The following is a 15,525-nucleotide window of genomic DNA, read 5'->3' on the forward strand; positions in this document are numbered from 1 at the left end:
CAGTGATTCTGTAGGGGAACCAGCTCCCCTTGCATTGTCTATTTTATGTGATACTATGCTCTCTTTGATGTAAAGGGCAACTCCACCCCCAATGCGCCCTGTCCTATCCTTCCTATAGAGCCTGTAGCCTGGTAGAACAGCATCCCACTGGTTCTCCTCATTCCACCATGTCTCTGTAATGCCCACTATATCAAAGTCCTCCTTCAAAACTCTGTACTCTAGCTCCCCCATTTTAGGTCGAATGCTTCTACTATTAGCATAGAGACACCTGTATACCCTGTCTCTGTCCTTAACCTGGGATTTATGTGCTTAACCCTCAAGTCTTTTGTAGACACTATCCCTTGTCACATGCACATTGCTATGTTCCTCGCTTGTATGTGGTTGATTTAGAAAAACCTCTGTCTGCATCCCCATAGATACTGTATTCCGAACCGAAGTCACCTCAGCTCCTGTCGGCTTTCCCCCAGTGATCAGTTTAAAAGCTGTTCTGCCACCTTTTTAATGTTGAGCGCCAGCAGCCTGGTTCCTCTTTGGTTAAGATGAAGCCCGTCCCGTTTGTACAGGCCTACCTTGTCCCAAAAGGTTCCCCAGTTCCTGACAAATCTGAAACCCTCTGCCTTACACCACCTTCTCATCCACGCATTGAGACCCTGTATCTCCGCTTGCCTAGCTAAGCCCTCTTGCTGCCGTGGAACGGTAGCATTTCTGAGAATGCCACCTTGGAGGTCCTGGACTTCAACCTGTTTCCTAGCAGCCTAAATTTAGCTTCCAGAACCTCCCGGCTACATTTCCCAATGTCGTTGGTGCCAATGTGGACCACAACTGCTGACTCCACCCCAGCACTGTCTAAAAGCCTATCTAGACGAAGCGTGACATCCGCAACCTTCGCACCAGGCAGGCAAGTCACCATGCGGTCATCACGCCTCTCACAAACCCAACTCTCTACATTTCTAATGATCGAATCACCCACTACAAGGAGCCTCCCACCTCCCCGAGGGGTATCCTCAGTGCGAGAGGATAGCTGATCACCAGTTAAGGAAGGGATCCCATCTAAGGGAGCATCTTCCCCCACCTCAGACTGGCACCCTCCGTCCCCAAGACCTTCATTCTCCATGACATCTGAAGAGATGTCACCTTGGGAGTGGGACCCAGCTGTTAGGTCCCTGAAAGCCTCGTCTGACACCCTCTCTGCCTCTTTCAGCTTCTCCAGGTCTGCCACCTTGGCTTCAAGGGAACGCACACGTTCCTTGAGTGCCAGGAGCTCATTGCAGTGAGGGCACACCCACGACTTCTGTCCTAGTGGCAGATAGTCATACATGTGACACTCAGTGCAAAACACTGGAAAGCCCCCATCCCCCTGCTGGCTTTCTGCCTTCATATCTGATTTGTTTAGATATTTAAATATTAAGCTTTTAGTCAGTGCCCCCCTGGAGCTATCTGCACGTACTATCTGTCAAATATGTCCTTATTAATTTAAAAAACAAAAAAATTAAATTAAAATTGCGCACGCTCTTCTGCTCTTCCTGGCCAAGTCTTCTCCTCCACTGCTGCAACTCCTCTCTGCTGGTTCCAGAGACTGAACTAAAGCCCCACCACTCTGGTTCCAGAGACTGAACTAAAGCCCCACCTCTCAGGAGCCCAGGACAAAGAGGAACAAGAGATGAACTCTGTTAACCCCTGTTAAGCCCCACCTTCCAGATTCAGCAGCCTTAGCTCACAGGAGCCTTACAAGGAGAAAAAGAGATAACCCCTGTTAAAATACACTGTTTTAAAAGCTGTGGCTTTGAGAAAAGCCCTCCAAAATGAACACCAGCAGGTCACTCTGCTCTTCCTGGCCAAGTCTCTTCTGCTGCTACTCCTCTCTGCTGGTTCCAGAGACTGAATTAAAGCCCCACCTCTCAGGACAAAAGCCCCACCTCTTAGGACAAAGAGGAACAAGAGATGAACTCTGTTAACCCCTGTTAAGCCCCACCTTCCAGATTCAGCAGCCTTACAAGGAGAAAAAAGAGATAACCCCTGTTAAAATAACACTGTTTTAAAAGCTGTGGCTTTGAGAAAAGCCCTCCAAAATGAACACCAGCAGGTCACTCTGCTCTTCCTGGCCAAGTCTCTTTATTTCATTTAGCATTAGATGTTGAGAGCAGCAGAGAAAGTGGCTTGTTAACGTCTGGCTCTGCAACCAATCTCTTGGATCCGTTTTAAGTGTATTTTGGGCTTTTTAAGGTGTCACAAAGTTTATTTTTGTGTTTGCAGTTAATAGTGCACATAGAGGTCTGAAATATGTCTTGAAATGTCAACTCCTGAGATTTGAGAATTATTGGAACTGCAAGAGAATAGAAAGGAGCTGATTCACCCAGCTGCTTTTGGGCAATGCATCATTTTACAAGCATGTCCTTGACCATGGAGTCAACATGTGTATCTGTCATATAACTTGTTTTCATCTGCTTGTACTGACTGTGTATAGTTGGAGTGGGATTGCAAGCAGAATTGGGCAGCTGATTCTGTGGCCCCCAAAATAGTGAATGAGTTCTAATGCAGTGGGTCATAATTTGGTTAGCCTTGAAATAAAATATATGTTCATTGTCCAGTATTTTGCTACAATAATTTAGTGGGCAACTTATGGTGATTAAATCTTTTTTTTTCTTTGTAAGATACAATTGTTGGAAGCAACAAGAATAACACGATTTGCCCAGGTAAGTGCAGTTTTTAAAAATTGAAATGCTGCATTTTGATGTAAGAAGAGCCTTTCTGGAAAATTAGATTGATTGTGTCTATGTTTTGCTGAGTCACACAAGCACATATACTCGCTCAGAAAAATTGCTCTGGTAGTATTTGATGGAGCTACACAGTTACTTAGAATGCGTTCAACTGAATAATGCAGGAAAAGCCCATCATTCATATTAGATTGAGTAAATAAAATTTTGGATATTATTTCATTAAAAAAATAGTCTGCCTTTTATTGTTCAGATACGTACTAACATATCTGGCATAAGAGCATTAGTGCTAGTGAAGAACTGTCTAAACCAAGCCCAGTGATACATGGGGTCCATCTATACTGCAAAATTATATTTACCGTTGATCATTTTAATTGTCACACCTTGCCATACAGAATTATGGGAACTGGGTTGGAGATTCCTGGGCCTTCCCTATAGAACAGTGTTTCCAGGGGTTGACTGGTGGAGGACTATGAAAGCTTTACAAAGTTTGTGCTAGAGTACGCCCTCAAGCTGTTGTTGTGAAAGATAGTCATCCTTGTTGAAGTATTTTTGCTGCATTAGTGCAACCTATACCTTGGAGCATCTAATGCAGAATTGTCTTAAACACATGAAGACATAAAGCTGCTTTATACTGAATCATCCCAGTAGCCCATCAGAATCAATACTTGATACTCAGGTAGGCAGTGGTTTCCCAGGGTCTCAAGTGCTCGCTCCTTTCACATCACTTATGATCTGACCATTTTAGCTGAAGGGGATTGAACCTGGGATTTTCTGCATGCAAAGCATATGTTGTGCCACTTAGAGCTATTCTGGTGCCCCTCCTTTGCAGAAGTGATGAGACCCGTGGGAGGAGCAATCGCAACTGCTTACTTTGTGGTGGGGGCTTTGGGGAGAAGCTAAGTGTCATTCATGTTTCACATGATGTAGAGGACCACAACTTGGTTGGAGCAGTGGAGTGCTGCCAGAGGTGGGGAAGGTTGGGGAGATGATCAACTCAGGACATAAGGCACCTCCTTCTAACAGCAAAGGGCTAGTTTACAGGATCAAACTGGAAGACTTTATAATAACCAAATTATTATATTACATAGCCAACTCAGGGAACTGAAGATCTTATGAACCAGTTAAGTTTAGCACATGGAGATTTTGTAGGAGTTGGTAACTTTCAGCATAGTCTTGAGCACTCTGAAACATTAAGTGACAGCTTGCATGTGTATTTGCCACATTTTGATGCACTGAAGAGTCAGCTGAACTGTTTTAAAAACATTGGAGAAACTCCAGTTTGTGTAGACTCAGGCCTGTTCCTCACGGGCCCTGAAGACCGGCGTGGGGCTGGTAAAATGCCGCTGTGGGGGAGGATTTCGCACTGCTGCTGGAGTGCAATAGCAGCAGTGGTGCATTCCCCCCACAATGATGTTTTTTGGGAAACACTGGTGTTTTCCCTGCGCTGGTGCAGATCCCCTCTCACCTTGTCTCCCAGTCGCTGGTGCGTCCCTGGAGAGGCCAGGGAACACGCCTCCTGGCCTCTGGCCCTGGAGGCGGTGCCATGGCCACAGGGACATGTCCCCTGGTCTCTAGAGCGACGGTAGCCGGAAGACAAGGTGAGAGGGGATCTGCGCCAGCTGGCCCGTGCGAATGTGGCCCCATGGGCTGCTGGGGCACGTGGGCCGTTCGCAGGGTACAGTGCGAATGGCCCTGGGGGGTGCACCCCCGCTTGCGAGGCCTGTGTAGAACGGGCCTCAGTTGCAGTAGGCTCCAGCCAGTATAAGTACATTCTCTTCACAAATTGTGACATCGGACCTGAGATCTCAGTTTACACGTGAGAGTTCTTCAAGGCAAAGAGCTCTATCTCATCCACCTGACAAAAGGGAAAACCTGCAGCCTCATCTTCTGTGTAACTAGTCTGATGACTGCGGAAACTTCTCCCCAGGTTTCGTCGTATCTGATTTGATCTGTTTTGTATTGCAGACAACTATCAAACTGCACAGCTGCTTGCCTTAATTTTGGAGTTACTCACTTTTTGTGTGGAACACCACACCTATCACATCAAGAACTATATTATGAACAAGGATTTGCTGAGAAGAGTTTTGGTCTTGATGAACTCAAAACACACCTTTTTGGCGCTGTGTGAGTAGCCAAGAGTTTGTGGTATTTTTCTGTGTGTACTGGCCATCTAGAGGTATTCCCCTATCCATAGTGAACAAATAATTGTATGCTCAAGTTTTTGTGACTGCCCAGAAGAAATACAAAATACAGTATCTGTGCAGAATTTGTCCTCTCTGCTTTTATTTATCATTTTAAAAAATATTTTTTCCTTCCTTCAAAAACGTGTGCATTATGCCTGGTCAAACCTGAAGCCCAAAGAGATGCTGAATAGCATTTTTGAATAGCATGCAGAAATGAGCACGGCTCTCAAAAAACGTGAATTCATCTTGGTCTGTGTTTTTGTGCAGGGGTGTACATGGTGCCATGTACAGCTCTTTTCACCATATTCAAGTACTGATGATTCTTGATCTAAACTTGGACTGAAACTGTACTCCATGAGAGAAAAAGCACATTCTGATTTGTGCCTTGAATTAGTAAAAGGTTCAGCTCACAATACGTTCTTTTTTTTTTAAGGAAAAAATTAGTATAGCCTAACAAATGATGGGTTAAATCAGAAAACAGACACACACGCTTTTAAAAGAACACATCAGAACTCTGTTGAAAAAAAATTATGAGTAAAAGACCTTCAGCAAGCGGGCATATTTTGACCTGGCACCTAAAACTAGGAAGGGAGGTGGACTAGCACCTGACTTGCCCAGTGGCCACTCAAATGTCATAAGAGATCAGTAAGTCCTATCTCCAAGCCCAACACAGCAATTCATTAGTAAGTTGGAAAAGGAAAAGTAGTTGGAGCTCTCTACTGAATTTGCATTTTGGCACACGAGCAGGTATGCTTTCTTGTCAGTTCCTGATCACTTCAGTGTTGCTCCTCCAGGGCAAGTACCTGGAATTTTGTGTTCCACATCGCTTTTGCTGGTACAAGTTTCACATATACATGTCAGCCTTTTACCACTGTGCATTAAACTGATAGAAATGAACCTCTCCATCTGTGTGCATTGTGAAATGAAAGTGTGTAGATTATAAGTATTCAGGATGTGAAATGTGCCTTTGCCTTTGAGAACTTCAAAGGACATGAAAAATGCTTCTTAATATTGTAGGTGCACTTCGTTTCATGAGGAGGATAATTGGCCTGAAGGATGAATTTTATAACCGTTATATCACAAAAGGAAATCTGTTTGAGCCAGTCATAAATGCTCTTTTAGATAATGGAACTAGGTACAATCTGCTGAATTCAGCCGTCATTGAACTATTTGAATTCATCAGAGTGGTAAGTTAGATTTCCCCATTTTTGTCTCTTCACAACTCTTTTTAGGCACGTGTCAGTTTAAGTATAATGATCAATTAAATAATGATCATAAGATTTTTAAGTGCATAAAAAGCTAGAGCCAGATTGAAAAATTTTGAGGAAGCAGTTTGAACATTGTATTATTTACAAAATGTTGCTGCCTCTCAGAGAACCTGACAAATTTATTGAGAATTACAGTTATACGAGATTTTATTCAGAGTTATACTACAATAAGAAGAAACCAATTGTAACAATGCTGGCTAAAATACTTACATATACATTTAATTAAACACTTACACCAATAATCAAAGTTGTAAACCACCCAAATGGGGTGAGGTCACAGAAGCAACATTTTGTACAAATCTCATCTGAGAGGCTCGTGGTCAGTAATGACTTACAACTTTTTAATCAACAGAAGCTCAAAGTTATGTCGAGAGAAATGTTTTACACAAAATGAACTCAATCTTGAATCCAGAATCTTGTTGTCTGGCTAAGATGTTAGCTAGGGCCTGTGGCAGATTATCCGCCCTGAGCCCGACTGCAGTTGGGGAATGAATTTAATTTAAAATAATAAAATTTAAAAAATTGGACCACAGGGAGAGCCTCTTGGGCAACATTCAGGTTATAGATGTTATTGAAACCTAAGAGCACTAAAGAAGTTCTGAGGAAGTGCTTTCTACATGAAATAAGGCTGCACCAGATAGCTCGTAAGCTTATGTTGTTTATCTTTGAGCTTCTATTGATAACAAGTGTTTTTTTTTATTTGCTGGATTTATATCCCGCCCCTTCCCCAAAGTTGCCAGTTGTTATTGACTTCAAGCTTCTAGATACAAGATTGCTGTAAGCCCATTGTGTGTAAAACATTGTTCTTATCGTTGCTTAACTTTGAGCTTTCATTGATAAAGGTTTATTGATAAAAGTTTTAAATGGTTACTGATTACAAGCCTCTCAAATGAGAATGGTATAAGCTCATTTCCATCCCAGTGCTGTTACTGCTGGAGGCCTCCAGAAAGCCTTCTCTCCAACAGCCAAATAGTGTGGATGCCATGCAGTCCATATGGCTGTAGCCAGGGTCCACTTCACTTTTGGTATTCTCTGTGAATAGATCCTCTCCCTCTCCTCCACAAGTGCCCACACTTTCAGTATCACAGCTGACTTTCAGAAATATTCATTCTGATAAGCAGTGCTAGACTGGTTGAAGACTGGTTTTTTTCAGGTTATGTTATCAGCTTCTAACAATATCAGTGTCACAACCTCAGACTTATTCAGTAAAGGAATCAGTACTTGAAAGCAGAACTCTTATTTATTGACAGCAAGCGTAGACAAGCTGTTGACTTAAATTGTCAGAACTCAGGACATCAGAACAGACAAAGCATTATATACCGCAGCGCACATACGTCAGCCCCACAACCCTCCCTTACCTTCTCTGTGGTGGAAAAGTACTGTCACGCACTCACATACTCTCACGAACATACATTCCTCAAACGATGAGAACTGGGATGAAGACACTCAACCAACCACCCCTCCACTGCAGTGCATAATTAGATAAGTGCAGACTGGTTCAAAGGGAGATGAAACATTCCTAGGGCTGCTTGAGCTGTAAGCGTTCAGTAGAAAGAAATATGGTAGGCCCCAGGCTAAGGCATTAGAAGGTCATGACAATAAGCTAGTTCTGCACTAAAAATACTTCTGCTGTTCACTATGTTGTGCTCTTAACAACTGTTTGTGCACACATTTCTTGCATATTGTAGGAGCATATCCATGCCGTTAGCCCCTTGAAAAGCAGCTCAATAAGGAGAGAATCTCAGAATCAGAGTTGGAAGGGGCCATACAGGACATCTAGTACAACCCTCTGCTTAATGCAGGAGGCATTTAGTTACAGTTGAGAAATGAGAGTTAATAAATTAATATGCTTCCAGTTGTATTAATATCAATACCAATAATATGAAATGGAAAAGGTTTCAGCCTAATACAAAGCCACAAGGAAATCCTTTTTCCCTACCCCAGATGAATGTCTCCATTGGAGAACCAGTGTGGTGCAGTAGTTAGAACAAGGACCACGGAAATGTTGTGCCTTAATCCCCACTCAGCCATGAATCCCAGTGGGCGACCATGGCCTGTCATGCACTTCCAGCTTCATCTGTCTGAGATTGTGAGGGGAAAACTTTGTATGGTCCCCTGAGGCTTGAGATAAGGGTGAGATAAAAAATTGTTCATAGTGCACACAACAAATTCTGCAAGCTCCATAAACCCTGAAGAACACCTATGGAGAGTCACATGAAGATTCTGGCATTCACCAACCAATAGCCCAACTGTCCTTAGACAGCAGCCTTGCAGCTTATTAATGCATTCAGTTTGTTTCCACATTAAAAGCGTGGAATGGAAGGCAAGGCATATGACTCTGTCAAGGATGTTCTTGTGTAAACAACACCAGTGTTATTATCCCTGTTCTGTAAAGATCCCTGCATACCTAAGTATGCCTTTGGGTAACTCAAAACTTGTGCGCCTGAATTGCTTGGAATCCCTTGCCTGGGCAGACACAGAACATATTGCAGAGGGAAGAGTCTCTGAGCCTAATTTATCCCTTTTACTGCAAATTGAAAGGGTGGCAGTTAACTGAACCGTAGCAAGGAGCTCATAATGATGCCTCTCACCTTGGTTGCAATAAACTTTCTTTTGTATTGATGCAGGAAGATATCAAGTCCCTTACTGCACATATAGTTGAAAACTTTTATAAGGCACTTGAATCCATTGAATATGTTCAGACGTTCAAAGGACTGAAGACAAAATATGAGCAAGAGAAAGATCGGCAGAGTCAGAAATTGAACAGGTGTGTACGTATCTTGAAAAGAGGGGTGTGAATCTGAAAGGGCCGAGTCTCTGACACTTTTCTTGAAGTATTGTTTTGATCGAGCCTCATCCTAAAATGGTATGTCTTGCAGTGTCCCATCTATACTGCGGAGCAACAGGTTCCGCAGAGATGCAAGAGCCTTGGAGGAGGACGAAGAAATGTGGTTCAATGAAGACGAAGAGGAGGAGAGTGAAACTGTCATACCCCCAGTAGAGAAATCAAAGTCTGAGGATGATTTCCCTGATAGCTATGAGAAGTTTATGGAAACAAAGAAAGGTATTTTACTAAGAGTCCTGCATAAACTCTTCCACATATTCACAGAATTTGAGATTCAACATGGCTGTGGTCACTGGAGAATTTAAAAATGTGTTAAAATCTCAATAAACTAGTTTCTTTTCATCTGGGTTGCAGCAGGAAACGGGAAAACATGGTGGGAGTGAGGGTTATTTCTCGGTCCTTTTCTATGGTCTTCATCCCCATTCCCTGCTTGGTGCCAGGTTGGATCTTGTCTATTCCTTGACCAAAATAGTTTCCCAAATGAAACACTGAACAGAGTTGTATAGCAAGATTTGTGTAATCCTCTTCGCAGTTTTGCAAGACAGTTCAATCTGCACAAATTGCAGTAGTCCAGTTCCCTTCATGTGGAGCTGCCAGCTCATACAGATGGCACTTCTCCTGGGGGAACATGCCGGGGAGGGGGGCACACTGCAGTGGTTCCATCTGAAGTGAGGTATGCCCAACATGGAAAGAGTATGTTTTGTGGAGTTCTCATGTCTGAAATGCAACAGACTTCTGATGTTATGGCAAAGTGACAGTGTATCCCCCCCCCCCCCCAAAAAAAAAAAAAAAAAACCCAGGGCAAACTGCTAGCTGTTTGCTATGTTGCATGTGTCCAGGGGATTGTAGATTCTCAATGACTATACTGAACATCAAAATTGTTTTTCCATTAGCAAAAGAGAGTGAAGACAAAGAGAATCTCCCCAAAAGGACATCTGCAGGCGGTTTCAAATTTACCTTTGCCCATTCTGCCAGTGCAACTAATGGAGCCAATACTACAAACAGTAAATCTGTAGCAGCTCAGACATCGCCAGCAAGCTCAAATGGCTCCTCTTCAAAGAATGCCAACTTGACTGCAGCGGTCACGGCCACAAAGGTGAGCTGACTGAAACATGGGTGGATTTGCAGATAAGAACCATGTTGATGACATGGTGAGGAAACTTCCAGATCTTCAGATGAGGTGATGGGGGGGGGGGGGATGATGTGGGGTGGGATTCTCTCAGTAATTATTTCGTGGAGTTCATATTTGAAGTTGGCCAAAGTTCAACCTTTCGACAATATAAAACATAAAGCAAAACTTACCTTATGGGGTGGCCATTGTCCTGAGATGGCTTGTGTGGCCCAAGGTGGTGTGTCTTTTGATTTCAGTGCTGTATTTTGTCAGTTGTTTGAATTTCTAATAAGGTCTTGCAGGGTAAAACGCTCAGCCAGACTGGCGTTTTCCATCTGTGCCAGGCTAGGTACCCTACTTGCCATGGTGATCCCTGCAACATTCATCTCCAGACTAGACTTCTGTCATTCACTCTATACAGAGCTATCCTTGAGGCTGATCTGGAAACTCCCAGTCAGTTAAAAATGCAACTGCTTAGGTCCTTGCAGGAACACTATGGAGAGCCCATATCCAGCTAGTGCTCATCAGCTGCACTGGCTCCAGGTGGAGTACTGAATCAGATTTAAGGTGTTGGTATTAATCTTTAAACCCCTAAACGTTCTGGGCCCAGTGTAAAGAAAATACACTGGACTCAGTGTTGTGGTTTAGATTGTTTCATAAAGGTCATAGAAATGCTGAGAATGTTTCATAATCTGTGATTTAGCAGCTCTTCTAATTGGCCTGTCTTGACTACCATGTTTTACAGGTGCCTGTATACTGGTAAAGTAGCCAGTCAGTCATGTTTTCAGGGCGAATCGTTGTGGTTAATGAATGTGGTTTTTTATTCAGATGCACTTTGAGCACAGCAGGTCTTGACCTATGAGTGAAAGTTTTACTGACTTCATGGTTTCATAACACTTTCTGAATCTGTTTAGGCGTGATCCATTTCACTTGTAAGTCTGCAGAAATTATGGCAGGTGGGATGTGTGCACGCATTTGATATTATTATTATTATTATTATTATTATTATTATTATTATTATTATTATTATTATTATTATTATTATTATTATTATTATTTATAAACCGCCCTCCCCCGAAGGGCTCAGATAGAGATCTCTTGACCTTGTTTTCCCTACCCTTAAGAGCTGCCTTCCCCCATCGCTTGTCCCAAACATCTGATGATCAGAAATATGCTGCCTTGGGTGATGGAAGTTCCCCATAGATGTTATGGGCAGTAGTTACCAATAGTCCTAGATTCCACTAGTCATCTATTTCTGTAAAATAAGAACATATCATTGGCATGGATAAAGTAACATTTTCATTATTATTATTATTATTATTATTATCATCATCATCATCATCATCATCATCATCATCATTATTATTATTATTAATTAAATTTAATAGACCGCCCTACCCCCGAAGGGCTCAGGGCGGTTTACAAAACAATCAACATTTGAATACAGCAAATAGTTTCAATTAAAACAATAAATAAATTAAACATTAAAACACTAGCAGCAGTGATCTTCCACAATTAAAATAAGTAGATGATGTCCGGCATTAACCCCCCAGGAGGGGACAGGCCGATATTCAATCAGCAGATGACAAAGCTGTAAGGAGCAACAAAGAAGGGTGGACTCAGTGGCCAGCCTCACCAAAGGCCAGGTGGAACAGCTCAGTTTTACAGGCCCTGCGGAACTCCCCGAGGTCCCGCAGGGCCCTAACAGATGGAGGAAGAGCGTTCCACCAGGCAGGGGCCAGGGTCGTAAAAGCCCTGGCCCGGGTAGAGGCCAGCCGCATCATGGAGGGACAAAGGACCACCAGTAAATTCGCCTCTGCCAAACGGAGAGGTTGACTCGGGACATATGGGGTAAGGCGGTCCCGCAGGTATGAGGGCCCCAGGTCGTAAAGGGCCTTAAAGGTCAATACCAACACCTTGAAGACAATCCAGAACTCCACTGGGAGCCAATGCAAGCGGCACAGCACGGGGGTAATATGGTCTCTAACTGAACCACCCATGAGAAGACGGGCCGCAGCAGCAGCTCTGAAAACCAGGGGCTCTGAAAAAGGATACTGTTATTTGCCCAATATTTGTTTATCAGGTAAAGAAATAGAACCTTCAACGCTTTGAAATCTGTTGCAGAATTTCAGTTCTTGATGCGTTAAATATGCATTGCTACTCCTCCTGCACAGCACAACTGCATATACTAAGCATAGCACTGTGTTGTGAGGTTCTGAATTTTGCCCATTATTTTCAGGATTAGCAAGGTATCTTCACAGCAGTTGTGCATGGAAATTCTTTTCAAATGTGAACTTTTTCTTACGTTTGGCAGGGAAGTTTAGTTGGTCTTGTGGATTATCCAGATGATGAGGAGGAAGATGAAGAAGAGGAAACATCTCCAAGAAAAAGACCTCGTCTTGGCTCTTAAATATTGAAACAGTCTCTTAATTGTGGATTCTTAAACGCTGTGACTGTTTGAGCTGAATAGTCTGACTCGGAAAGCTTTCTCCCTGGAAAATACAAGAAAATACAAGGAGTAGCAAAAGAAACTCTACTAGAAGGGTTTAGTTCTGAGAATACCAGACTTCCAAAGATCCTAATCTCTTTCCAGAAAATGAGTCTGCCATTTAGGCAGTTGAAATTAAACTGAAATGGTGGGTTAGAAATCAGCATCTGGATGACAGCTTGCAGCAAAAAAAGAAAAGAAAAAAGAACGCCTTGGGTTCTAGGAGGGGATGGGGATGGGAAAAGTAATTTGTTGATATCGCAGGGGTCCCCCAGTTCGTACCCAAGCTAGAAGAAAATTGTACGGCTTCAGTTGCAGATCTAGTAACATAACTTCGTAATGGTGCTGTCCATTGTGGTTTTTTTAGCAATTGCCTCTTTAAAATTATTCTCTTTCCATGAAAATGAATTCAGACATTGGGGACCACTATTTGCACAGTCAGCCAAATTAGGAAGGGTAACTCCCTGCTTATGTAGTGCATGTTGAGTGGCACAGTGATCCTCCCCCCCCCCCCCACACACACACACACACTCTAAAACTCCATATTTTGGGAGGAGAAAAGAAACTGGGTTCAGAGTGGTGGCTGGTTAGAAGTTAAGAAGCTTTCTGGAAAAAAACAATACCAAGGATTATCTGTTTTCAGAAAAGAAGAAAGGAAACTCTTGAAATGATCAATAAATGCTTGTACTTGACATGGCACCAGATTGCAACTAGTGATAGTGTCTGATGGAAACCCAGCTGAATTGAATCACCCCCTGCTAGCTTGGCCCGGCTCCTTGGGCCATCTGCATTTCTCATGTGCTCAGAGTGAGACAGAATGCTGTGACATGGTGTCAGGAGGTTCCGAACACTGCTGAATTTAGTGGCACTTGACCAACAGCGATTTTGGAGGCAAAGTCAATGTGCAGCACTGAGGTATGGTACAGAGGCAGCTGCTCAACACATTCCATGTATTTAGGCAAATTTCAAAAGTACATTAGGTAAAATTGATGGGGGCAAGCATTTTTATTTTCAGAACAAGTGGACTGTAAATATTTTAATGTTAGTTTGGCCATATATGATCTGAGATCATGCAGAAGAGAGAGTAAATTCCCCAAACTACAAATTGTTTCAAGAGTGATACAAACTATGAAACCAGCGGATAATCCACCATTATCAGTCACTCTTGTAATGTGTCGATGGGTCCATTTCTCCTGGAACAGTTACTGACAGTTTCCCTGTTTTGGAGATTTTTGTAGTTAATTTTAATTTTAGCTATTGTTTGCAAAAGATGGGCTGTCTGTGTAGATATGAAGTATAGTTTTTCCATAAAACAGAAGTTTATTTTGTATTGGAAAAAAACACTGTACTTGTTTTACACCATTTGTATACATGTGGTGATATTAATGCTGAACTGTAAAATTCAGGAATTAAAATGTGACCCTGTAATTCCATAATTATTGGTTTTGTTTGGTTTGTTGTAAATGGTAAGTTAATTCAGATTTTGAGATGTGGCCATTTTAGAGGATTCTAATGAGATAGTTATTTGTACAATTTAATCATTCTATGCCACTGAACCAAATCTAACCAAGCAAAGGATGCTCCTAGAGTTGATTCAGTGAATTGTGATGACTGACAGTTAATATGGCCTGAAGGACATATCTTTTTTCCCCTCTGGGGGCTCCAGGCAACCACAAATGGGGCTTCCTCATTCGTTCAACTGAGATTTACTTGATGGGGAAGTAACCAGGAAAACAATGTAGCTGGTTCAACAGTGTTATTGCATAGACTTTGATCTCTCTCCACTTATCACAGGCGATATTTCCTCTGAAGTTACCATTGAGGAAGCCCAGGGGGCACAACATGTACCATTTCCCCTAAGAGTGAAATTATCCTTGTCTGTTCCTAAACCTTTTTAATGAGTCACTGAAACAGAATCTCCAAACATTTGGATTCTTATTCTTCCATTTTGTTGCAAAGACTGTTAAGAGCTTTAAAACCAAAAGCAGATTAGCTCATGAGTCACTTCTATCACAAAAATCTGAGTTTAAAAAAAATTAAGTGACATAAACAATAGGTGATATGTCAACCAGTGTCTGAACACTTAGGAAGTCTTGAATGATATGAATGACAAAACTCTTCCCTTTCAAGTAATACTGTCCGCCTCAGATGCACATTCTCTTTACCCCTCCTCACTGTCCAGTTTATATTCTGGTTGTTTTGCCCAGGGCAGCCCACATTTCAAATGCCTGGGGCCCCTCAACTGGTTTTTTAAGAAGAATACACCTGCCAACATGTCTCAGTTAAATACTATTTTAATAAAAAGTTACATGAAATGTGGATTGACTATTTCCTTATTGTGTTGAAAATTTAAAGAAAGCCTTTTGGTTTCTCATAAACAGTGGGACAGGAGTGATGTTTTTGCAGTTTTGAATTATAAGCCACATTCGCATCTTTGCTGTTACCGCCTGAGCTTCAAAACATAAAAGCTGTTTTGATCATGGTAAACGTAAGAACATAAGAGCCTGCTGGATCAGACCAGAGTCCATCTAGTCCAGCACTCTGCTACTCGCAGTGGCCTACCAGATACCTTTGGGAGCTCACATGCAGGAGCTGAAAGCAATGGCCTTCTGTGGCTGTTGCTCCTGAGCACCTGGACTGTTAAGGCATTTGCAATCTCAGATCAAAGAGGATCAAGATTGGTAGCCATAAATCGACTTCTCCATAAATCTGTCCAAGCCCCTTTTAAAGCTATCCAGGTTAGTGACCATCAACCACCTCCTGTGGCAGCATATTCCAAACACCAATCACGCGTTGTATGAAGAAATGTCTCCTTTTATTAGTCCTAATTCTTCCCCCCAGCATTTTCTATGTATGCCCCCTGGTTCTAGTATTGTGAGAAAGAGAAAAATGTCTCTCTGTTGACATTGTCTA

General features: G+C 42.4%; 1 protein-coding gene across 2 annotated transcripts in view; it reads left to right on the top strand.

Annotated features, from left to right (window-relative positions):
* Nucleotides 1-14,931, top strand: part of PPP4R3B (protein phosphatase 4 regulatory subunit 3B) — a 44,158-nt gene extending 29,227 nt beyond the window's left edge. For both annotated transcript variants that reach the window (XM_048518240.1, XM_048518249.1), the window contains exons 10-16: nucleotides 2,652-2,693; nucleotides 4,683-4,841; nucleotides 5,918-6,087; nucleotides 8,796-8,935; nucleotides 9,048-9,232; nucleotides 9,907-10,109; nucleotides 12,439-14,931. In XM_048518240.1, the coding sequence (XP_048374197.1) occupies nucleotides 2,652-2,693; nucleotides 4,683-4,841; nucleotides 5,918-6,087; nucleotides 8,796-8,935; nucleotides 9,048-9,232; nucleotides 9,907-10,109; nucleotides 12,439-12,534 (995 nt within the window). In that variant the 3' untranslated portion in view covers nucleotides 12,535-14,931. The remainder of the gene's footprint in view (nucleotides 1-2,651; nucleotides 2,694-4,682; nucleotides 4,842-5,917; nucleotides 6,088-8,795; nucleotides 8,936-9,047; nucleotides 9,233-9,906; nucleotides 10,110-12,438) is intronic.
* The last annotated feature ends 594 nt before the right edge of the window (nucleotides 14,932-15,525 follow it).

Source organism: Sphaerodactylus townsendi, linkage group LG01 (genome assembly GCF_021028975.2).
Source record: "Sphaerodactylus townsendi isolate TG3544 linkage group LG01, MPM_Stown_v2.3, whole genome shotgun sequence".
Taxonomy (NCBI): domain Eukaryota; kingdom Metazoa; phylum Chordata; class Lepidosauria; order Squamata; family Sphaerodactylidae; genus Sphaerodactylus; species Sphaerodactylus townsendi.